This window comes from Venustampulla echinocandica (genome assembly GCF_003357145.1).
Source record: "Venustampulla echinocandica strain BP 5553 chromosome Unknown scaffold_2, whole genome shotgun sequence".
NCBI lineage: Eukaryota > Fungi > Ascomycota > Leotiomycetes > Helotiales > Pleuroascaceae > Venustampulla > Venustampulla echinocandica.
The window spans coordinates 2,828,209-2,851,643 of NW_022474207.1; the positions used below are offsets into that span (position 1 = coordinate 2,828,209).

Below are 23,435 nucleotides of genomic sequence, written 5' to 3' on the forward strand. Positions count from 1 at the left end.
CTGTCCCGAGCTCAATTCGTACGACCCGCTACGTGATCCATTAGTGCGAGCTTCGACTGCTCCACTGCACATAGACTCACGAGATTCACGTGGAGTCTAACCAATCCATTGTCCTTTCCGGACTTGTATCATTCCAACCGAAAAGCTGGATCTCCCGTCGATATCACAAGTGCAAACCCGGGGACCCTCTGACGTGCCATACTACAATCATCACGCGGCGCAACGACCGTTGTATGTGAATGATAGGCTGCCTGCACTGCCTTTGCCCCAGCCGCAACAGGCATACTCGTCCGGTACCTCGTCTCCCCGGGTTGGCTCACTCAGTTCCCTTGGATCAGCATCAATCCTAAACGGGAGTTCTCAGTCGTCGTACACGACGGCGTCTTCCTCGAACGGGCCAAAGACACCCTCTCCAACCATTCCCGCCAACACTGGTCTCCCAGCGGCTTTATCGCAGGCGGCATACAACAATACGTCGCCCTCCGGCACCGCCTATTCCTACAACCAAGACTCATATTCAAATATGAATCACGGCCAACAAGATATGTACTACTCGTCACATATCTCGGCCGGGCAACCGCCACCCCCGCAAACTGTCACGTCTGGTGGGATGAGCCATTATCCACAGCACCAGCAACCGCCTCTGCTACAACCAGGGCCTGCTCAATACTCCACCGCGCCAGGGCCCTATAACCAATATGGATATTCCAACGGGCTGACATCGCCTCCAGCGGCGGGCCACCCGGTGCCAGGTTCAATGGGCCAGGGAAACAACGTCTTGCCATTGCCCGCTATGTCTGCTGCTCAGCCAGGCATGCCGGGTCAGGGTTATGGAGCACAGCAAGGTTTCGACACGACCGGCCAAGTAGCGCCTCCGGGCATGAAGCCGAGAGTCACGGCGACTTTGTGGGAAGATGAGGGTAGCTTGTGTTTTCAGGTCGAGGCTAAAGGGGTTTGTGTGGCTCGACGCGAGGGTTAGTAGACGAAGTGCACCGGATGGATTGAAAGTTGCTAACAGTTTCTCAGACAATCACATGATCAATGGCACGAAGCTTTTGAATGTGGCAGGAATGACTCGAGGTCGAAGAGATGGCATACTCAAGAGCGAAAAGCTGAGGCATGTCGTTAAGATTGGCCCAATGCACCTCAAGGGAGTCTGGTAAGTAGGATTTGTATATTCGTATATTCGGAACTGACTGTTGGTCCAGGATCCCATTCGAGCGGGCATTGGATTTTGCGAACAAGGAGAAAATAACAGAGTTGCTATATCCTCTGTTTGTTCACAACATTGGTGCGCTTTTGTATCACCCGACGAATCAAACTCGAACAAATGCGGTTATGGCAGCCGCAGAGCGTCGAAAACAAGAGCAGAACCAATTGCGCAATTCCCAGGCCCCAGGTTTGCCATCTTTACATCAACACCACCACCATTCAATGAATAGTTCAATTGGAAACCAGCTTCCAGGTCCGCAGCACTCACTTGCACCACATCCCAGCAATGTGGGCCGACCGGGCATGGACCGGGCACATACATTTCCAACTCCCCCAACAAGCGCGTCGAGTGTAATGGGGAATATGGGCAGCTCGGATGGAAATTTCCAATGGGGGTCTCAAGGTGGGATGAGCGGCCAAGGTGCAAATCCCTTGTCGATCGATACTGGCTTAAGCAACGCACGGTCAATGCCCACAACTCCTGCGACGACCCCTCCGGGCACCTCAATTCAGAGTATGCAGCAGTATCAACAAAGCGCACAACCGTATGATGCTTCCCGACCAGTGTACTCAGCTCCCCCTCCACAACAACCTGCTTACCCCCAACCGACGAATGGCCAGCAAAACATGTCCCGCTACCCTCAGTCAAATCCTTACATCAAGAATGAGATGGGGCCGCCATTAGCAAGAGCCCCAGGTTCGGAATCAGAGCACCACGAAAGCAAAGATTCCAACGGGATGCTTCACAACCAGCTACAGGGGCAGGTTGGGCATGTCCAGGGTGAAGAGGAGGCAGAGCACGAACATGATGCCGAGTACACTCATGACAATTCCTCCAACTACGACGCAACGCGTGCTTCGTACAACTACGCGAATGGGCCAGCAGTCGGCTCGTTACCGGGAGAGCATGCCCATCTGTCTCCGGAAATGACCGGTTCTCCTAATAATCCAGCGTCGGGGCGGGCCACGCCAAGAACGGCGGCTGCACCACAGCCATACTATGCTCAACAGCAAGGTGGTTATAGTACTCCCCCACGTGTTCCGCAACCACCATCCAGTAATCTCTATAATGTAATGAGTAGTGAGCGTGGGACCGCAAACGGGAACTCGTCCGGGGACGTGTACGGCTCGCAATCGGATCTCGGAAACCCGATACCGAATGGCTATGCTGCCCAACAGCCTGTCATGAACGGAGCTCCCACGAGCAACAAACGCGGACGCGACGACGATGATGATGCTCGCCCTTCAAGTCGGGGTCCCGGAGGCGATGTTGATGGCCTGAAAAGGCGCAAGACGATCCGTGAAGGATCAGTATCGGGGCCCACTTACGATGCTGGCTTGAACCGCGCACGATCTGCGGTGACCCAACGACGCCGATAACCTCTCGCCCTCCCCAGCCAGATCTTCTGCACATTCTTACCGGGTCTGGACCGTCTCACCCAGACTCTATCCATACGCCATCCCTCCCCGGCTTTGGCCTACGAACATATTCAAAATCTCCACCAACCACATTCATTAGACAAAATTTCCTTCATCAACAACTGTTCTTGTATTGGCTGAAAACACCAATTCAGCATATTTTTTTTTACTTCAGATGACGGACGAGTTACGACTTTGATTTTTTTTAAAGAAGTCCATGTGGCTATGCATATGGCTGATGATTTACGCTTTGCAACGGGGAAGGGGCCGATAATCGATGAGACAAGGCCCAGAGATACACATGCAAGCGGAGACTTGGAAAAAACGCCTGCTTATGAACCTAGGCACGGATGGATTATTGGCTCAGAGGAGCCCTCTGATTCACCGAATCACCAGACAAACTTCTTTCCTTTTTTTGTGGAACTTATTACACTTTTAACGACGATTATGACGATTTTCCTTTATTTCTAACCCTCGAGCTGCTGCTGGTTTTCCTTTGATGTAACCCCGACGACGACTTTACGAGAAAGAGAAGTTCTAAAAGCTTGGTTTTGTTGTTGTGTTGCATAGCAGTACAAGTCGGTTTTTTTTTTGGTCCGGGCCTTGCTTTTTCATGATTGATATCTGTCGATACAGGACCTTCTCTACAGCGCTAGGGAACGGGCAATGGCAATGGCATGGATCCGCGGAGGTTGCGAGTCACCTTTTTATTATTACTCACACACCTTTATTAAAATGGAAAACATCTTGGTATACGGAAGTCCCCACCCATTTGTTGCCTGTGACCGAGTGAGTGAGTGACTTGACATGTGAAAGTAATTTGGACGTAGGCGCGCAGCACAGGGGATGGGAGGCTGGGTAAGATACTTGCTAGGTAATAAGTAGGTAGGTGCTCTATCTGCATGCCCTCCGAACCCCACTAAGCTGCCTGTCCCATCACGACCTTGTCTTTTAATTGTTTTGTCTTTTCCCCCGAGAGCTAGGAAATTGTCGGGCCGCACTTATGCCTCTTCCTGCAGCATAATTTCGTCAAGTGAGGTTCCCCTTGTCTACACAAAGTACTTCATGTATTATGCACTTAGTGGACTTCTCGAGGCAGCTTAATTATTTATCGCACCTATCTTCTTAATACGGAGGTAGGTCCTAAGTGGATTTTGGGTAGGGTCCTGTAGTAGTCGGCCATTAAGCAGAAAGCTGCTTCTATAAGCTTTTAAGTCTAGGTTCTCAGGGAAAGGGGAATGTGCATAAATACGGTACCCAGTTCGTGGCTGTCTTTCGTAGAGCATCCCAGATCTATCTTTCATTGGTAGAGTCGGTGCAGTTACCTTGTGTATTAAAACGTAATGCTCGGCACTGCCATCCTTCCCAAGAAGCCTAGCTCTAATTAGCGGCGTATACGGCTTGTTTTCCTTGCGTGCTCGACTTTGTATTAGGGATCTCAGGTTTGAAATATTGTTGTCATTATCTAAATGCCTCTTGCTCGTAGCATACATATATAACGTTTCCTATCCTATCCTATTCCCCAGTAATTCAATGCTCTCTTTTCTTTCTCATCTTGTTGTATCTTCCTCTTCCACTTCATCACCTCTTTGGGTGGATGAAGGGGTGGACCGTTTAGTACATATTCCTACACGTATTCCGTCCTCGGTGCTCATTCGGTGCCTCGGCTTCCATCGTCTTTGTATGTTTACAGTTCTATCCCTATGTTGTACATGAAACCATGACTCCATCACGACTAGCGTGGTTGAAAATCAGAGCCGCAGTATTCTTCCGGGCTAGCATGCTGTTTTGTTGCTGTTGAGAGACGGCGCTTCTTCCTATCCACGTGATGCCACTCAATCAATCGACCCGGTATACCAAAAAGTTTACCATCCCAGTAGGGGCATTGGGCCTATCGACTTCCATAGAGCCTTCCATCATCTTCACCTTCTCCACACCTTGAGCAGCCTGACTAAGGCATTCCTGCATATCCACGTCGCCGACGGGAATTTCTCGTCTCTTGAGTTCAACCCTCTCGCCCTCTTCTGTCTCAACCCTCACGTAGGTGGGAGGCATAGCCCCATACATGACACTAAGCATAACCCCTTCAAAATCCTCGCCTTGGGGTTCGGAACCTAAGTTGAAGGTTTGGACCGCATATGCGTTAGCCTGGGAGTTGGCGACAAGGCTGCTGTGGAGGAGCTTGGAGATCACTGGCCAGGCAGCGGCGGGGACTTGTGCGTAAGTTTTCGCTGGTGATAGAGGAGCAGATGGTGGAGAAAAGGAGCATTGGACGGTGCTGGATGGCATATGTGGGAGGAATTGCAGGAGGCTACGTGGTAGTGATAAATCTGTGGATAGTGTTAGTTTAAATTTGGGGCTTATGGATTTAGAAAGCGTGATGAGAGGAAATGTAATGAGTGATAGGATGTATTTGAGTTTGTGCGGCCGGGGAGCCTCAGGAGATGTAGGAGCTGATGAGATAGGAAGTGGGATGCTGGGGGAGTAGTAAACTCTAAGTATAACACTATATCCGGTGAAACTGCTCAGTTCTTGAAAACGCAAACTATTGCATCTTGTAATCAAGCACCGTCCTGTAAAAACCAATAACAGCAGTAAAGAAGAGAGATATTCAGACATACCCATTGCCCTTGCCGACACCGACACTACGGCTAACAACAGGAAAACCACATAACTGAACATCTTGTTTTCCTTCAGCCTTTGAGATTGGCTATGTTCTCTCTTGAATAAATCCGTCTGAACTTTCACTAGGACGATATTTCTCCGTTCAATAAATATAGAGATAAGCGATAAATATAAAACAAGGAGCTCAAGGCGAGGTGAAACAGAAAAAAGTCGAAAAGTTATCAACAACAGATGAACCCTCACGGAACTGCCGCGAACGATATACTTATGTGCATGATCGATGGATCAGTTAGCTCCGTAGTATATTACGTGAAGTCAGGAGTTAACTACGTAGCATACTACGTGAAAAGTCATGAGCCCATCGTTAGGATCATATAGGATTTAGAGTTAGTTGAGTAGCGGTAGTCATATTAGGGGCACAGCTGAAATTAGCCGGTTTAAGACATGTCGAAGGATTTGACACGCCGCAAGCTAACCTAGGGGTTGGTATTTTGGACGTCCTTTGGCTGGTCTATTTGTGCTGGTTTACGTGGGTCGTTCTTATAAATAATTCGACTGCGGCGCGGTGCGTTTTTAATTTTGAGACGATCGGTATTCAGGCGCTGTTACTGTTATTGTTAGAGATGGCGTTGCTGGTTGCTACGCCTGTGCCAAGTCGGTTTTATATTCTCTTGGCATATGCGAAAATGATGTTATTTGGAATTCCAATCCTGAGATCATCAGGAATGAGATCCACTGCATCTGCTCAGTAGTTGCACAGTGAATGGCGATTTGGATACTGAATTGTGCTCGGTGATCCTATGTTGAAAGGCGTAGTTTAAGTTTCATTCTCTTGCTGCATTGCGCTACGAAACAAGCACTCAAATCTTCAATCCTATCCCTGTTGGCTATTCATTCTCTTGCAGCATTGCGCCACGAAACAAGCACTCATATCTTGGATCCTATCCTTAGCGGCTCCTTAGTTAATAATGGTTTCAAGGATCTATTACAGTCTAGCCAGTAATAATGTGTTATTACGGAATGATAGAGAGCGACAGGAAGCTCTGGGCGTGGTGGTTTGCCCCTTAATAGAAGGTATGCACGTAGTCACTATATCTGAGAACGGACAAGAATTTCGCCCTGGTCTTGTAGACTAGCGAAGTCGGCAGCTTGAACTGTTGCATAACGTGAGTAAAAGAGAATGGGCGAGGAGAGCCAAAACGCGTGAAAACCCCCCCAAATGACTTATTGATCGACACCTAACCCGTGATATAGCCCATAACGCCAGTAGCAACGTAGTCTCTAGTGGGATTTCAACCAAGCCAACATTTGATCAAAGGCCTCTGCTTGAGCTGCCTTGATTTTGGCATCCTGATACTCCCCTACTACTCCAAATCCATGCGGAACACCCGAATACGTCTTGAATTCATACTCGACGTTATTCTCCTTCAAGTACTTGTCGCCATATCCTCGGACATCGTTAGGAAACAGTTGGTCGTCCTCCACACAAATGAAGGCCAGTGGTGCCTTGGTTCCTTCAAAATCCTCTCTCGACACTAGCGTAGCATGGGCGATAGCTCCTGCTTTGATAAAGGGGCCGTTCTTGACTGCACCCGCTTCTTCGTCCTGTGCTTTCTGGCCCCATGCAGGTGTATTTGGTTTCTCGCCAGCCAGGAGAAGAGTCATCCTCCCACCAAAGCAATAGCCAACAGAGTAAATCCCTCCACCACTTGCTACAGCATCCGCGAACTCATCCTTAGCTGCGTCGATTACTTTGTGAACAATTGGCAAGACCTTCTCAGGTGTCTGCCTTGCCAACCACATATCGATCAAGAAACTCTTGGCCGTCTCCGCTGCGCGCATCTTGATCTGCTCAATAACCGAAGGATCCTTCTCTTCCTCATATGTTGCGGAGCCAGGCAAGGGATCATTGTTAAACATATCAGGCATTACCACTAGGTATCCCTCTCTCGCGAAGTTATCGGCTTGTATTTGGTTGTTGTCAGAGTCCAGACCCGTGGCGCCGGTCAAGAGAAGTAGAAGCTTTGAAGGGGCATGGGGATAATCCGCGGGTTTCGAGATATATGTTTCGACTCCTCCCAATTGTGTCAGCTCGCCAGACGGGCCCCGTCCAAACGCTGATTCAAGTCAGTACACGGTGCCAGCTAAACTGCTAGCTGGCTGCCAGCTCTCAGAGTATACTGACGAGTAGGTCTATCTGTCAGACAGTGCTCCTGTAAATCGTTAGCAAAAGGAGTCTTTTTGTTCATAGTAGGAGATTCAGCGCGACATACTCCCAGACCGGCACCACTCTGGGCGGGGGGATCCCCCGAAATAAAGGAGCCTTGCTCCGTCTCTGTCTCTGTCTCGAGCGCGTCGCCCTCCGGAGCTTTAGTTGCTACAGATGGATCCGCCATAATTACGGTTGATGGGGGAGATGACTTCTAGGGCTTGGTAACGTTGATGGGATATTTGTAGAGAGTGTAGAAAGTATGTCTGAGGTAAGGGTCCTATCTATACCTTTGTTTGTATACGTACCTTATGGCGGGGCAGTGCCTTGGTTGGATGACACCGCCGCTTACTAAGCACGTACGAGTAGTAGCGGGGACCACTTTACGCCTCGACGCGTCCCATCGCGTCTGTCATCACGACAGGACAGTACTCCTGTTTTCTTTCCCCCGCCATCAACACCACCACTCTCCCCTATACACATATATCTCACCCACATCTCGAACTCGATATTACGCTGTCCAAGATGGCAGATGCAGCTCAAGCTCAGATATCGCGGGGCGCCTTGAAGTACGTTTGTTTTCTCCATTTTCGCGCGCTATGAGCAACCCCACTGACCCTAACCGCCGTCAGCGCTATCTTCAACGACCCTGATAATGTCGCGAGAAATTTTCCCGTACCAATTTGCCAATGCGTCCAGATAAAAGCCTTGGGATCTACAGGCGAGAACCCTTCAGAGCGATACCGTCTCGTTCTGAGTGACGTGGACAACTTTGTTCAGAGCATGCTTGCCACTCGTAAGGCGTCCCGCCTCTTTCTCCGCCGTCACACTTACTCATATCATCATAGAGGCGAATCATGTTGTACACGACGGAAAGTTGAAGAAGGGATCGATCGTTCGACTCAAGTCATGGCAGGCGAACGAGGTCAAGGGCAAAAGGTTGGTGGATTGCTATTAGACAAGGCTCCTTGGCTGATCATTTCAGAATCCTCATCGTTCTGGACCTTGAAGTTATTGAAAGCTTAGGCGAACTCGAAAAAATTGGAGACCCCGTGGCTCTACCAGCGCGAGACGAAGAGGCAAAGCCGGTCAACACAACTATTGGCGGGACCAGATTTTATGGGAACGACAAACCCCAGCCGGCTGCCCCTCGGGCGGCCTCGCGCACTGTGCCAACGAGCTCAGCATCGGGAAGTCACGGCACAATCCATCCTATTGAAGCTCTTTCGCCCTACGGCCACAAGTGGACAATCAAAGCTCGCGTCACCAATAAATCAGAAATCAGAACCTGGCACAAGGCGAGCAGCGAAGGAAAATTATTCAGTGTCAATCTTCTGGATGAAAGTGGGGAGATTAAAGCTACTGGCTTCAACAATGAATGTGATGCGCTGTATGACGTATTTCAGGAAGGCTCCGTCTACTACATTTCGACTCCATGTCGAGTGCAATTAGCAAGGAAGCAGTTCTCTAATATACCCAACGACTATGAGCTTACCTTCGAAAAGGATACATTGGTCGAAAAGGCGGAAGACCAAGAGAACGTCCCTCAGGTTCGATACAACTTCACAACCATCGGCCAACTTCAGGATATCGATAAGGATTCAACAATTGATGTTATCGGGGTGCTTAAAGAGGTTGCCGAGGTCAATCAAATTGAATCCAAGTCCACAGGAAAGGGATATGATAAGCGTGACTTGACCCTGGTGGATGATAGCGGCTTTTCTGTCAGACTGACGATATGGGGCAAGACTGCAACGGCTTTTGACACGAATCCCGAATCCATAGTTGCGTTTAAGGGCGCAAAAGTCTCCGATTTCAATGGTCGAAGTCTCAGTTTACTGTCCTCAGGGTCCATGTCCCTCGACCCGGATATCCCAGAAGCTCATAAGTTAAAGGGATGGTATGACTCTCAGGGCCGAAGTGAGAGCTTCGCAACACACACAAACATGGCCAGCGCGGGCGCAGCTGGAGGTCGCCAAGATCAAACAAAGACTATCTCTCAAGTGCGAGACGAAAACCTCGGAATGTCTGAGAAGGATGATTACTTCTCTGTCAAGGCTACTATTGTTTTCATCAAACAAGACTCGATATCATATCCTGCTTGTCTAAGCGAGAATTGTAACAAGAAAGTCACGGAGCTGCCGGATGGTACCTGGCGTTGCGAGAAGTGCGAGATAGCTCATCCTAGGCCGCAGCACCGCTATATCATGACGCTGAACGTTGCCGATCATACTGGCCAGTTGTATTTGAGTTGCTTTGATGACGTTGGCCGTCTGGTAATGGGCATGGATGCGGATCAATTGAACGAGCTAAAGGAGAATGACGCCGAGGGTGCGCAGAAAGCTTTTGATGATGCCAATTGCAAGACCCTATTCTTCAGATGCAGAGCTAGGATGGACACTTACAATGATCAGCAGAGGTACTATTCCTGTTCGACCGACTTTATAACTGTGCTAAACATATTTTCAGGGTTCGATACCAAGTGCTTAGCGCCGCACCTATTGACTTCAAATCAGAGGCGCGGAAGCTTACGGAGCTCATTAAGCTGTACAACATTGACTAAGGTGGATTTATTATTGATTTGTCGTGGGACTTGTTAATGTCGGCATGAGGATGGGATGTATTTGTTATGTGCTAAGTAACATGTTTGCTGCTCTGTTGAAAGAGAGCACCAGCACAATGTCATGGGGCGAGGGTTTGGTAGAGGAGGTCAATGTCAATGGTCCTTGCCATGATGTGATTCGTATGCTAAGGCGGGGGCGGCGTTAATGGCTTGAATCCTTGCCAAAAATGAATAAATGAATTGATCCATTGCGAATACATCGATAGGTTAGCGGCCATTGTGATTTTGTGTTATGCAGGGCAGGCACGGCAGCTGATTCCAGGGGAGAAGCATCACTGACCACATGGACTGGAATACGAATAAGCCCTTACAATATCCTGCCTTTAAAGGTACCTACAATATCTAGGCGAATCCTGAAGTTCATTAGAGTAGCCGGAAACTCTCCATTACAATAAACGACAATCGCCCCTAATAGTTTTCAATGCTCTAATAGGAGTTATTCTACAGTGCCTAGGACCAAAACCCTCTAAATGATGCACTATTGACCAAGGTTGTAGCGTTGTAATCATGGGTGGATTGTATTCTAGTCAATGTTGTATACTATTGACATTGCCTCCAGCGTAACTGCGTTCTTAATCGACTGCAATGCAAGAAGCGCTTGATCATGTCCAATCTTCTCTGCGCATGTACACAGCTTATATTTCAATTGACACAGTCCTACCAGGAAGGGGTTTAATGCTGCAGGCCTTATACTGGCCTAGTCCTTTCATGTATTGTTTATGGAAATGTGTCTCTCTATCGTGAATGTCATAACTTCAAGACGCCAGAGCAACCATAATGGCAGCAAATCCACCGTGTACGCCGCTCAACCTCTTAGAACTTCAGACAAACCAGCATGACTAGGATACCTAGCAGGGACAAGGCCATCATCTTCATTCTTAAGAATACTGGCCTCTTCTGTCATCTACGGTATGACAATACCCACGAATTCAAGACTTTTTAACCTCTAGCTCCCAAGACGCCCTCAATATAAACTATCCATGAGATCCTCGTCATCAACACCATTCCAGTCCATATCTCCCCCGGAAATCCCTTGGTCGTGCATAGTCTTAGTGTTCTTCTTTTGCTTCTGAAGATGCTTGACGTAGTCTTTATCGTAGGTCATTATGTGATCCGTGTTCTTGATCTCCTGCGTCAGATTCTTAATGCGCAGCGTTGATGCTGCGAGCTCTGCTTGCACCTGCTTCTCGCTCAAGACAGGGCCACCTTGTGAGAATGTAAGAACTGATCCTTGGTTGGAGGGATTGCTTAGAGTGGCGTTTAGAGAACCGTCAGCAATCATGTTTTGTACCAAGGTTTCGACAGCCTGGGAACTCGGCAGCTTGGCACCTGTCTCGCCACTCATGGTAAGATTGTGGATCTCTGCTATGGATATCTTGCTGTGGACACCTGCAAGATTCCGGATCTGGAACTTTTGGTATGCCGCCAGGACGTTGAGGATGAGACCGGTGTTGCAATCATTTTGCCATATGTGTTTCCCTGCCTCTACCTCCGACTTGAGCCTGGAAGCAGTACCAAGCTGAAAAATTCGGGCGACGGTCTCATAGGGTTTAGCAAGGGTATGGTACAACTTTGATACGCTGCTGGCTTTCGGTATATCCATTAATCTCCCCTCCACCAGAAGATTGATGAGCACCCATTTCTTATACGCCTCCACCATAATCTTGCTAATAGAGCTATCTTTGGCAGGATATGTAACCGCGTCTTCTAGGCACTCTAAAGCGCGCTTCCAATTCCTCAAAGCAATGTAGACCATTCCGCTATAGAGGAAATATTCTAAAACATCGTGGTGCCGGATACCTTTCCCTGGGAAACCATTCGCGGGCGTGATGTAGGCTTGGGGTGGAAGCGCGGTATCGCAAATATGTTTTGCTTTTGGTTGGTTGCGAGATCCTGGGATATATAGTATGGGCTTTTCGAGGACGGGGATCACATTGTCGTAACTCCGAGATTCTAATGCCAGCTTCACGAGGAGAAGGTGCTTCGAGGTAAACACGGTGCCCGTAGGATCGATACGTAGCAGTGCATCTCTAATGGGTGGGAGGGCGAGCGGAATCTAGAATAAGTTAGGACTTAAGTGTGCCTCCCCTTCGATCTCCAGATGCATACCTGCTGATGACTGCGTGCAATCGCGGCGGTGGCCTCAATAATACGCGATATTTCGGAGCCCAAATAGCGAGCTTGCCGAGGGTCGAAGTTTGGAAGGAAATCGGTAATCTTGCCCCAAAGCATGTCAAGGTCCACGTCTTTGGCGCCGCTTTGCATGGCAGACATATGTGCAGTCAGAATGAGGGCGTATGGGACGGTGTTTAGCGCAGGATTAATAATCTAAGTGGCATTATTAGCACCATCATCAAGAGGTCCATGATGATTACTTACATCTAGGGCATTTTCACCGCTAGAGGTTTGCTGTAGTAGCTTGCCCTCTGGTATACTCTTGATGGCCGAGATCTGGGCTTTGATGCCTTCATCGTATTGGACGATGCTGAGAGGTTTTGGAGGTGGGGGGTGAGGCGGAAACGATAGAAGCTTTGGCAATAGGTCGTCCATTCTGAGATCGCCGATAGCACGGTATAAGGATCCCCAGGGGCCACGTCTTGAGCAGGCAACTCTCGTCAAGCCAAGTGTGCTCTCTGTAAGCTGCGAGCTGGGCTGCTCTAGACCCCAGCAGTACAATTATTAATTAAAATACCGCAATTCTCCCAAATCTGAAATGACAGTATGAGTATGGTCCTTATAACTGGTATGTTATCGTAAAGTACGCGGGCTCGGCGGGGTCGCGACGAGGTTGGAGATGCCTGGACTTACGTTGTTGGAGACAAGGCTGTGTACTTTGTATCTACTTATCTCTGGCGACGACTAGGATGAGCGGCGTGTCTGAATTAATATGTGGGGTTGACGGAGTGGCGGGGAGCCGAAGATGAGCCGGGACCGAAAATCTTGGCATCAAAATGTACGAATTGCACGTCCAGTGACCTTCGAGTCACCACTTCAATATCAACACCAAAAACAACTCCCGCCCCTAGACTTATCCAATGTCTCTCACAAATGCTTCTCCTGCTGATGCAGCAAAGTCTGCAAAGTCAGCCTCACATCTCCTTGCAACTCTTCCCACTTCTGCAAGGAATAATGCTTTAACAGCCATCCACGCGGCGCTTTCCCAATCCAAAGACGAAATTCTAGCAGCCAATGCTCAGGATTTAGCACTGGCCGGAAAGGCCGCTGAAAATGGCGAACTCAGCTTAAGCATAGTCTCACGTCTGGATCTGGGTAAGAAGGGGAAATGGGAGGATATGTTAAAGGGTATTCTGGATGTCCGTGACTTGGACGATCCTGGTATGTTGCCTCTGGTCTGCTCCCCTGCTTCACATGACTGAGGCTGATGAAACGACTCACAGTGGGTAAAGTTACGTTACGGACACGGCTTGATGATGGATTAGATCTTGAAAGAGTATCCTGCCCAATTGGTGTTCTTCTCATTATTTTCGAAGCCCGTCCAGAAGTTATTGCCAATATCGCCTCACTTGCCATAAAGTCAGGCAATGCTGCCATTCTGAAAGGTACGGAGCCATACTCGTTCCAAAAGTCATATCACTAATGAGTCACCAGGTGGCAAGGAATCGACAGAATCGTTTATTGCAATTTCCAAGGTGATATCTGCAGCTCTGGAATCAACAGAAGTTCCAAACAATGCAATCCAGTTGGTCACCACGAGGGATGTAATCCCTCAGCTTCTGGACTTGGATCAATACATCGACCTTGTTATCCCAAGAGGCTCCAATGAACTGGTGCGGTATATCAAATCATCCACCAAAATCCCTGTCCTCGGTCATGCCGATGGACTTTGTTCGATATATCTCGAACACAGTGTCAGCCAGGAGGTAGCCGTCCGTGTCATAGTCGATTCCAAGACATCGTACCCAGCGGCGTGCAACAGTGTTGAGACTCTTTTGGTAGAAGAGGCTGCTCTCGAAAAACTGCTTCCTCCCGTAGCACAAGCCTTATTAGAGAATGGTGTCTCGCTCCGGTGCGATGCGTCAAGTAAGACGGCTCTTACGGCCAAATTGCCAGCACATTCATCAGCCATACTTCAAGATGCTGAGGCGACGGACTTCGACACAGAGCACCTCTCTCTCGTACTTGCCATCAAGACAGTCTCCTCCCTCACAGAAGCTGTATCCCACATCAATACCCACGGTTCCCATCACACTGACGTTATCCTCACGTCTTCGGCGCCTCTGGCCGAACAATTCATGTCAAGTGTCGACTCGGCAGGTGTCTTCTGGAACGCATCTACTCGCATGGCTGATGGGATGCGGTATGGGTTCGGGACCGAAGTCGGGATTAGCACTAATAAAATCCACGCAAGAGGTCCTGTAGGTTTGGAGGGGCTTATGATTTACAAGTATAAGGTAAGGGGGGCGGGGCATATCACGATGGAGTATGGTGAAGGAGAGGGGCAAAAGCCCTTCAAACATGAGAAGCTAGCGTTATAAACCTGTGATTAGGGGCCACAAAAGCTTTTGATTTGCAAGCATTGTATCTCAGTAATGTTGGCTATACCGGATAGCTGCTACAATCTATCAACAGTGAGAATTGACTAGCTATACTCCTATGCATTCTAGAACAATGTCCGATTTGAAGTCATGAAACATCTTTTTTATAGTATCATTTATTCCTACGTATTGAAGTAGAAACTGCTCTGTATTTCCCCTTTGACGCATTCCACCTTTCGGTCCCTTGACATTTATTTTCCCTCACTGGTTATTTTGCACTAGAATCTAAATAGATCCATTCTTATGGTTGTTTATGTTGGGGAATAGTTCAGGGTGAATCAGATAGCAGCTATATGCAGAGACTCTCCATCTCTAGTATTTTATCAATGTTCTGCGAGGTATTACAGTCATCTTGGTCTAGTGAATCAAGAACAGCGAGCAGTGGGAAAAATCCTAGTCTATAAATTCAGGAACGACCTGAATAGCTACATATCTAGGAACCTCTCACATCAATAACCTTGAGGCCTCTTGCCAGCCCTATACGTGCCAGTTTTATCTAAGAACACGTCCATATCTACTCAGATTTTAAACTCTGCCTATTGGAAGATTTCCACCATGGGTAAGAAGAAGCGCCATGACCCAATTCATGACTGGCTAGACGCCGGAATCCGACGTGCATTTGGAGACAAAAGAGCCTGGAATAAATTCTACAACAAAGGCGGTAGTGATAGCGACTCATCCTGGGATAGCGGCCGTAGCGGGCTCCAACGACGATCCACTACTGGCGGGATATCGAACGGGCAGAGGAGCCAGCTACTTTCCCGCCACAATGGGTTTGCACCAGGATTTGGGAATAATGTCCAGAACTTTTCCCAGGGTGCCGGAAATCTCACATATTCATATAAGGGAAGTCGTGGAGCGCTTACCCATCCAGGCCCCTATAACTCGACATTACAAACAGCTCCACTTCCTCCTCTGCCTCCCATGAGAAACTCCAGGCAGCTTCCTTACTTGGGACCTGTCCCGGGTCAATTCAATTCAAACGTCCCCGGATATTCACAGCAGCCTTCCATGGGAAATATGGGCCCCGTCCCTCAACAAGAGCTACCGCACCGCCCCGCACGTGGTGCCTCGATATCGGGACCAAGTTCACCATTTGTGCAACGAAGCGGCCTTCCACAGAGACCTGGTCAATTTGGACCTCAGCGCCGGAGAGCTACAGCCCCGGCCCAATTACCCCTACGGAACCCTTCTCATCAATCTACTCATGGCCTCGCCCCGAGAGCAAATACTGACATGTATAGACTGGGGGATATGCAGAGAACGTACATTGAGGGCATGGTGGATCCTCGTCAAATCCAGCAGCGCCAGAGGGGTAGATAGCCTGTGAAGTAATGGGCTGGCATTCAGTCTTATCTAGATACGTTAGTATAGGTAGGAATAGTAGTTGAATAGAATCGTTGGAATTATGCACTCTAGTCACGTTTATATCATCTGCGTGACGGTGACTGGGACTCGTAACTAGAAAGTATTCATACCTACTAAGCTGTACGTGAAATTTGTAATAACCCTGGAATATGGTCAAGGAGAGAGGCGGTTATGATTATCTCAAGCGCTTGATTCAGTTACCAGGTAGCCGTGATTCGCGAAATTTGTTATAGTATGTACATAGTCACCTCTACCTTCCATTCGAACTACTGGTCTTGACAACCTACCCATTCTATTAACATACTGAACTTATCTCACAAGCTTAGACCGATTACTTTTTGGCGAGCACATAGAGCAGCACCACCAGTCTTGAAAGGCTGTCACTTCCTTCAGCATACCAAACCCGTTTACTAAATACCGAACAAGACTCTGTTGCAAATGCACAGGGCACAGTCACCACCCTCTGTTCAATTCAAAACACCGCGAATAGCATGCCGATCAAGAACTGATTAAAGAACAAGAGAAACAGTGTTCGAGAGAAGGCTGCTGGCTTAGATGAAGAAAACAAGGGAGAAAGCCCCCGCAGTCACAGCATTGGAGCGGATCCGAGAGGAGAACTAGGAAGGAGATACACTGAAAGCGGCAAGATGGGTGACGAAAGTGCCCTAGAACATGAAGACCGTCATCAGAAGCGAGGAGTCATAACTTTCAATCTTCCAGGATATAAAATTGCCGTCGAGAAGAAGCCTTCTCGTTCATCTCAAACAGGTGGCCGGGATTCAAGATCATCAGGCGATAAGTCTGGACAGGGTTCGTCTAGGTCATTAGGGGCGTTGGGACGGAGGTTATCACAGCGGATCAAGCGCAGCAGCAACGGATTCCCAATCCTGACCCAGTTTGCTCCCGAACCCGGTCATATTCCATATAGGCAAGTCGAAACAGATCAAGCAGAGCAGCAGAGAGCTCAAGAGCATGCAGACAGAGTGCTTGCACTGCAACGATACGCGCAAGAACGAAGAGAAGCAGAGAAAAAAATCCAGCGAGAAACGGTCGAAGTGGCCGAGCGATATAATAAACCGATGAGCTATCAAATGGAAGTGAGTGGAGAGGTAGGGCGGGTAGCGAGGGAACGCGAAGGGGGAGATATAGAAAGAATAAGGAAAGAGAGAAGAGAGGCAACGCAAAGTCGGGAGTTGAGAGATGCAGTGAGAAAGTATGGTGATGAGAAGCGGCGGAAGGACGAAGAGGAGAGAAGAGCAGAGGAGCAAGGGCGAACTAGGAAGGGAAAACAATGGGAGGCGGCCGGGAGAGAACACACTGGGACGCAGCGGCGCAGGCGGGAGATTGCTGCTCCAAGACAGATCCATCGACCTGCCAAAGTTCCAATTGTCAACGGAGTTCCGGCTACCATGAATAAGCAGCAAGAAGATATGACCGGAACTTATATTGAACGAATGGTCCCAAGGGATAAGGTCCCACCAGCTGCGTTGACCGAAGAAAATCTCCGGGGACGACAAGAAGGGTTTACGAACTCCGCTGTACCAAGTATAATGAATAGGGGTTTAGGGGATATGACCAGGACGATTCTTGAGGGATATGTTTCTCTAGAAGACATCCGGAGAAGAGAGGAAGAGGAGCGCCATCAAAGATGGCGATGAACTAGTCTCAAAATAGTTTGATTAAACGATTGATGGGAGCATCAACTTATCGTGCATTTAGCGGTTGATGACCAAAAGCATCGACGATCTCCTACAGGTTCTGTGGTCTCCGAATGGTTGGAGCGTTAGGAATAATGAGTTGTGAACGCAAAGGAGCACTGCCAGAGGTCTCACTTCAAGATACCATATTAGACACGCAATTGTCACTTAACAGCGTAGGATTTTGGGCCTCGTACGCTCCAACCAGAGCGGTAGGTCCCTTGAATGCAACCTTTAACACAACCTTTAACACAACCTTTAACACAACCTTTAACACAACCTTTAACACAACCTTTAACACCTAACCTCAATACCACTCCTGCTGATCGTCAGATACTTGACTCCCTTATACGGCTTGACGCCCTCCCCCAAGCCTCGACTCTTCCTATTATCAATAACTACGCTCTCCACTTTGATTCCGCTAGCCAGCCATCCTTTCGTAGAGAAGCTGATCGACGCAGAACTAGGCATGAGAATTTTATTCTGTGCAACCTTGTATGCATCAGTCCCCTCATCTGCCTTCTCGGCGGCCTTTTGCGCATGTACTGGCGTACTCTGATATGCATCCTCATCATAGTCATATCTCCCATCGAGCCTGAAGCCATTACCCTCAAAATCTCCGTCATCTGTAAGGGGACCGGCCACGGTACAGCGTAGGCTCGCTCCTCCCGGGACAGCCTCCTTTGCCGGAATATGCCACTCAAGATTCTTGCCTCCTGGATTATATGTGGTATCACCTCTGCTTGCTCTAATTTCTGACAAATTCCTCACATCAGCTGGCAAAGGAATTGTGACTACCAGATCATCCAGCACTGGCATTGAGGAAGTTCCCGAATGCATGCCCAGCCCGCCTCCAAACCCAGATCCAGCACGCCCACCAAGTTGGCCAGCCCCCCTTGAGGATGACCCAGAAATTGAAGAGTTGCCCTGACCCGGGATCTTAGTAATGAATAGCCTTACTTCGAATTCAGATCCCGTGGGGCCGAGACTCGTCTTGACCTCGACATGAGCTGGCAGCTTCAGACTTGACGAATTTGTGTTACCAACTTTATCGCTCTGAGAAGGGAGTAAATTAACTTCATAGCCGGCTAACACAAAACGGCCATCGGGTGGTACGAAGCTCAACTCTCCCGGGTTTTCTCTCCATCTGGCTAACCTTACGCATGGATGGAAGACAGGCAGCTCCATTACACTGTCAAGGTTGTGTTTCCCTGAAGGGGTTGAAAGATTAAGTAAGAGGTCAGGAACGCCAGATATCTTTGACGTGAACGCGATAGTGCCATTTGCAAAAGCTGCCAAAGGGCGACCGGAAGGAGCAAGCGTCACGGATAGTGTTTCGACAATATCAACATATAGCTCATTAGATGTATGCCGTACATTTGCCCTCCGCCATGGCAGTGCTGGGGTATTTGTTGCCAGTGTCCCAGTCGAGGATATAGCTGACATATTCGAACTCGAGGACGCCGACGCGAATCCCGCTTTCCTATGACTTTGTTATTACTAGAGTATTTGCTTGTTCAAGGGATATAACAAACCCAGGGATATTGATGCCACCCAACAACTTCCCAATCCACCCTTCAACTTCCACCAGGTCTCTCAACGCATTGGGTTCTGTTGTACTAACAGCCCCCGCATCGCACATCTCATTCAAAAGTTGAGCGGCGACATCATAATTACTCTCCACCTTCTGTGCTAGTAACGGGGCGCCGATAAACTCCTCGAACACATCTATGACTCGGTGTAGGAATTCGAGGGCAAGTAAGGGCTCAATCTCGTGGGAGGACGTTAGGAGGAACAATAGGTTGGAATGGATGAGACTGAACACCAGGGTAGGTGGCGAGGTATTTGGGAGGTATATTAGATTTGGTCGGGGTGCTGGATGACCAAGGTAGAGGGGTAGTAACTGCTGGGCAGAGATAGGTCGAGCCGTGTATATGTGGGAGAGTATGGGCCTTTAGGAGCAGTCAGAATTTGGAATATTTGTAGTACGGACCGGTTTACGTACTTGTGCTCATCGTAAATATACAGAGCCTCTATGACCTGGCTCATGATCAATTATCTGTTCTTGTTGTATCATCCCGAGTTCCAGAAACGCTCTGGTGGGGAGTTGTGAAGGGGGACGTGGGGCTGGCCAGGTCGCGACATCCCATGGACCGCCGCGTCGCTTGTTGCAATGAAAAACCCGCGGTTTTGCGAGCTTTTCCTCCTATCATAATAACACTCTCTTCAAATCAACTACAGTACTACGTTCCTTTGCGTGATCGCACGAGATTCAAACAGTATTCACTCTTTTTAAAGCACAGTGAACCATGTCGAAGTCCATTATACCTCGTCTACAGGACATCGACAAACCGGAGCCCCTTCAAGCCGTTCTTGCAAAAGAAGGACCAGAAGATTGCCTGCCATGCAGACTAGTCGGTCAGACGCGATTCATAGAAATATTTGGGAAATTAAGCTGACGGCTCCTGTAGGAGCTACTGCATTTATAGGGCTAGGCGCCTACACCTACGTGTCGGGGCATTCTCAACTCAAAGCTCACCAAGCAAAGATTCTTCAAAGTAAATCACTATTGGGGATGAAGAGCCGGCAAGCAGGCATCACCAGCATCGCGTTGACCCTAGCGGGTATGGGCTTCTGGAGGCTGGTCAATTGAGATCCTCAGTCGTGCAGATTTTCACGAAACAAGGGACTTTGCGGCTCCTCGAAAATGTATGTCGTAACCTTTGTCGCCAGTATCTTAACTCATCTAATCATACAATTCATGCAGCAGACATATTTGAGCTGGCTACTTCCTTCATAGCCCACTCCGCCTTCTCCCTTTTCAGATGATGCTTTACAATCCACACTGTCAAAAGCGCGTATACCGCCGAAAATGCCCAGGGAAGGCCCCATCCGACGCCGAATGCGATATTCTTGTCTAAGACCATGATCAAGACCGTCGAAATAATGGCAATGGCGAGGAGACCCACGCCCCACATCCAGTCTAGAATGAGGATCATCCGCCTGAACCGAGGACTGACTTCGTATCTCTTCATGATGGCTTCGCGATATGGAACTCCTCCTTGGCCTTCCAGCGCTCCCGCATCTTCGACGTAAGCGAACAGTGCCGGTCTCCAGAGAGATCCCTTTGGGGTCGAGGACATGTTAAATGGAAGTGTCTTGCGCATCTGTGTAAGGATAGCAGTGCCACAAAAGAGGAACCCAACATAGAAGCAGATTGTTGGGGAAGCCATCGCACAAACACGAACCCACGGGTTGTGGGGGATTGTGGCAGCTACGAGTTCGATCTCGACTAGTGTTATAATGATTAATATATTGACCTGAAGAAATTCCGCCTGCTTCCGGGTTAGCATCTCTACATATTATGTGCTGCGAGCGCTTACTATCCCCCATTTGGTCCACCCCACGGGTCTCCATTTTGGTGATTTCTTGGGCAGGAACAGCCTGAGCGAGCGGAAGAAGTAGTGGGTGAAGCTTATTAAGCCATAGACGCCTGTGATAATGGCAAAAACTAAGGAGGGTTAGAAATGTTGTGGGAGCTGCCATGGGGCTGACTACATACTCGTTTGCAAACTAAGATCTGTATCGAATTTCAACGCATAAAAATAAGTTATTGGGAGGCAACAAAGATCTAATGTAACGAGAGTAACGCCAGTCCATAGAATAACTTGCCGCCTTCGAGAGGGAGGCACTGCATGTAGTTTTGGCAATGGTTCAGTATGGCTCGTTTTCTGTGGCGAATCCAGACTTGAATCCGGAACTGGCTCACTTGTTGTTACCTCTTGAGATTGGAGTTGCGGATTCATGGAGATATAAAGAGATAATAGGTCTCTGCGATTAAGCGTTCTTGAATTGCTGATATGTTACCTGGCCACCATACTGTGTTGGCTAGCAAGGCGGATAGCCTTCTTTGTCTGGCCAGAGAAATTATTTTGCTCTAATGATATAGGGAAACACGGGAACATGATATCATACTTCGTGTTGTACGCGTTGCTTCCTCCGGTGTTCTGCCGCTGCCTTGGCGCTAGGAGGTCTCAGCAACAAAGTTCATCCGATCTCCGATCCATACTTATCTTTTTCACGAGCGGCCCAGACCAGACCAGTAACTTCACAACAATTAAGCCCTCGTCAAGACAAGAAACGCATACTCAGTTCTCTGTCGCTATCATTTTGCGGCAGCAAGAATGGCAATTACCATAGTGGCTCCAGCTCCAGCAGTGCAGCCAGAGGAGTCCCGGCATGAGGATGATTCTGAAAACGGCGGGGTGGATTTAGAAGGAGATGTTGATATGCGGGCTGCTACACACGCACAACGTTCCGCCAAAGACATTGTCACTCCTGGTGAAACTATCACAGATGATCCGCAATGGATGAGGTATATATGGCACTTTTATTATTTACCGCGGCATTTGCTAACGACGTCGCAGAGGTCACGGCACATACATCGCACCTGCTCGCACCGAAATAATAGCCACGGTAGCTGGTACTATTCAAAAGACAAATAAACTGCTCTCGGTTCGGCCTCTCCGGGCTCGTTATACCCCCGAGATTGGTGATCTTGTCGTGGGCCGCATCATCGAAGTACAACCTAAGCGCTGGCGAGTTGATGTTGGAGCTCCTGTCCTTGCAAATCTGCCTCTCTCTGCCATCAACTTGCCAGGTGGAATTCTGCGCAAGAGGACAGAGACGGATGAATTGCAGATCAGGACATTCTTTAGTGAAGGCGATTTGCTGGTTGCTGAGGTCCAGGCTTTACATCAGGATGGCAGTGCAAGTCTTCATACCAGGAGTTTGAAGTATGGAAAGCTTAGAAATGGGATGTTTATGAGCGTCAGTGGAACTGGAGGTGGTGGTGGCGTAGTTAGGGCTAGGAGACAGACCTGGACGATTGACACGGTGCACGGAGGAGGGAAGGTTGATGTGGTTCTAGGTGTCAATGGGTACATTTGGATCAGCAAACATGTCGAAGTTGCCGATAATGATACATCAATTACCCGAATCGAGGAGAGCGTTAGCAATATGGCCTACTCGAGCCAGAACGACGAAATCCCACCTGAGACAAGGAGAGAAATATCCAGGGTTCGGGGAGTGATAACGCTATTAGTGGAAGAAGGGCTTCCTGTTGATGAAGATTTAGTTATGAAAGTCTACGAGGCCGCCGTTATGGTTGATGCCGAGGATGAAGGGGAAAGTAGCCCATATCTGGGGAAAGAGAAGCGCGAGAGGGTCTTAAGTCTATTGAGCGGCCCGTGAGAAAGAACATCTACCACGCAAATACCTTTTCTGGCGTCGAGGGTTGGATAACCGGCCCGCGTTTGGGACTCGATGTCGTCAGCCATTCCTTGTTACTGGCAATAGCTGCAGAGCAGACTGGAGGAATCAGAGAAAACCAAGGATCTAGGGACCCGAGGTGGGGTTGGAGGGGCCTTACACTACCTTATGCCCACCTCATTGCTACTAGCAACCATCTGGGGCATTTTGCGAGAAGTGGCAGAGACCCAATGCCAACAAGCATTCGAGCCGCAGGATCCGTATTGCGAGCCGGCTAAGAATCCTGTATATTAAGGCATTCAAAGTTGTAGTGGGATGTGCAAGAAACCTCCCTAGATAGTGAATTGATTGCTTTAGGGGAAGATTTTAAGAACCTTTACCTGTTGAAACATTCGCGCCAAAAGTGTGATTCGTAATAAAGCTTATACACACGGTGGGTAATTGCTTCGTCGTTT

The 23,435-nt window shown here is 48.7% G+C and overlaps 10 protein-coding genes across 10 annotated transcripts; 5 read left to right on the forward strand and 5 right to left on the reverse strand.

The window, feature by feature from the left end:
* Positions 1-523: 523 nt before the first annotated feature.
* BP5553_05295 (DNA-binding of Mlu1-box binding protein MBP1) lies at positions 524-2,592 on the forward strand (the record flags this gene model as incomplete). Its single annotated transcript, XM_032013918.1, has 3 exons — positions 524-974; positions 1,027-1,159; positions 1,209-2,592. 3 exons carry the CDS (start codon positions 524-526, stop codon positions 2,590-2,592), a joined length of 1,968 nt encoding a protein of 655 aa, XP_031870518.1.
* A 1,878-nt stretch (positions 2,593-4,470) lies between these two features.
* On the reverse strand, positions 4,471-5,313 carry BP5553_05296 (uncharacterized protein; the record flags this gene model as incomplete). Its single annotated transcript, XM_032013919.1, has 2 exons — positions 4,471-4,961; positions 5,253-5,313. 2 exons carry the CDS (start codon positions 5,311-5,313, stop codon positions 4,471-4,473), a joined length of 552 nt encoding a protein of 183 aa, XP_031870519.1.
* Positions 5,314-6,537: 1,224 nt separating this feature from the next.
* Positions 6,538-7,652, reverse strand: BP5553_05297 (uncharacterized protein; the record flags this gene model as incomplete). Its single annotated transcript, XM_032013920.1, has 3 exons — positions 6,538-7,373; positions 7,442-7,469; positions 7,530-7,652. The coding sequence occupies 3 exons, from the start codon at positions 7,650-7,652 to the stop codon at positions 6,538-6,540; spliced, it is 987 nt and encodes a 328-aa protein (XP_031870520.1).
* Positions 7,653-7,990: 338 nt separating this feature from the next.
* BP5553_05298 (putative single-stranded DNA-binding protein 68k chain) lies at positions 7,991-10,028 on the forward strand (the record flags this gene model as incomplete). Its single annotated transcript, XM_032013921.1, has 5 exons — positions 7,991-8,034; positions 8,098-8,261; positions 8,314-8,404; positions 8,451-9,884; positions 9,935-10,028. The coding sequence occupies 5 exons, from the start codon at positions 7,991-7,993 to the stop codon at positions 10,026-10,028; spliced, it is 1,827 nt and encodes a 608-aa protein (XP_031870521.1).
* Positions 10,029-11,052: 1,024 nt separating this feature from the next.
* On the reverse strand, positions 11,053-12,638 carry BP5553_05299 (Uncharacterized protein; the record flags this gene model as incomplete). The annotated part of the gene is made up of 3 exons (XM_032013922.1): positions 11,053-12,144; positions 12,198-12,416; positions 12,468-12,638. 3 exons carry the CDS (start codon positions 12,636-12,638, stop codon positions 11,053-11,055), a joined length of 1,482 nt encoding a protein of 493 aa, XP_031870522.1.
* A 485-nt stretch (positions 12,639-13,123) lies between these two features.
* BP5553_05300 (uncharacterized protein) lies at positions 13,124-14,584 on the forward strand (the record flags this gene model as incomplete). Its single annotated transcript, XM_032013923.1, has 3 exons — positions 13,124-13,424; positions 13,487-13,648; positions 13,698-14,584. The coding sequence occupies 3 exons, from the start codon at positions 13,124-13,126 to the stop codon at positions 14,582-14,584; spliced, it is 1,350 nt and encodes a 449-aa protein (XP_031870523.1).
* A 615-nt stretch (positions 14,585-15,199) lies between these two features.
* Positions 15,200-17,670, forward strand: BP5553_05301 (uncharacterized protein; the record flags this gene model as incomplete). The annotated part of the gene is made up of 2 exons (XM_032013924.1): positions 15,200-15,882; positions 16,542-17,670. The coding sequence occupies 2 exons, from the start codon at positions 15,200-15,202 to the stop codon at positions 17,668-17,670; spliced, it is 1,812 nt and encodes a 603-aa protein (XP_031870524.1).
* Positions 17,671-18,003: 333 nt separating this feature from the next.
* On the reverse strand, positions 18,004-19,758 carry BP5553_05302 (Uncharacterized protein; the record flags this gene model as incomplete). The annotated part of the gene is made up of 3 exons (XM_032013925.1): positions 18,004-19,192; positions 19,245-19,661; positions 19,715-19,758. 3 exons carry the CDS (start codon positions 19,756-19,758, stop codon positions 18,004-18,006), a joined length of 1,650 nt encoding a protein of 549 aa, XP_031870525.1.
* Positions 19,759-20,468: 710 nt separating this feature from the next.
* BP5553_05303 (Uncharacterized protein) lies at positions 20,469-21,515 on the reverse strand (the record flags this gene model as incomplete). The annotated part of the gene is made up of 3 exons (XM_032013926.1): positions 20,469-21,044; positions 21,093-21,220; positions 21,272-21,515. 3 exons carry the CDS (start codon positions 21,513-21,515, stop codon positions 20,469-20,471), a joined length of 948 nt encoding a protein of 315 aa, XP_031870526.1.
* Positions 21,516-21,893: 378 nt separating this feature from the next.
* Positions 21,894-22,962, forward strand: BP5553_05304 (Uncharacterized protein; the record flags this gene model as incomplete). Its single annotated transcript, XM_032013927.1, has 2 exons — positions 21,894-22,084; positions 22,137-22,962. The coding sequence occupies 2 exons, from the start codon at positions 21,894-21,896 to the stop codon at positions 22,960-22,962; spliced, it is 1,017 nt and encodes a 338-aa protein (XP_031870527.1).
* Positions 22,963-23,435: the final 473 nt, after the last annotated feature.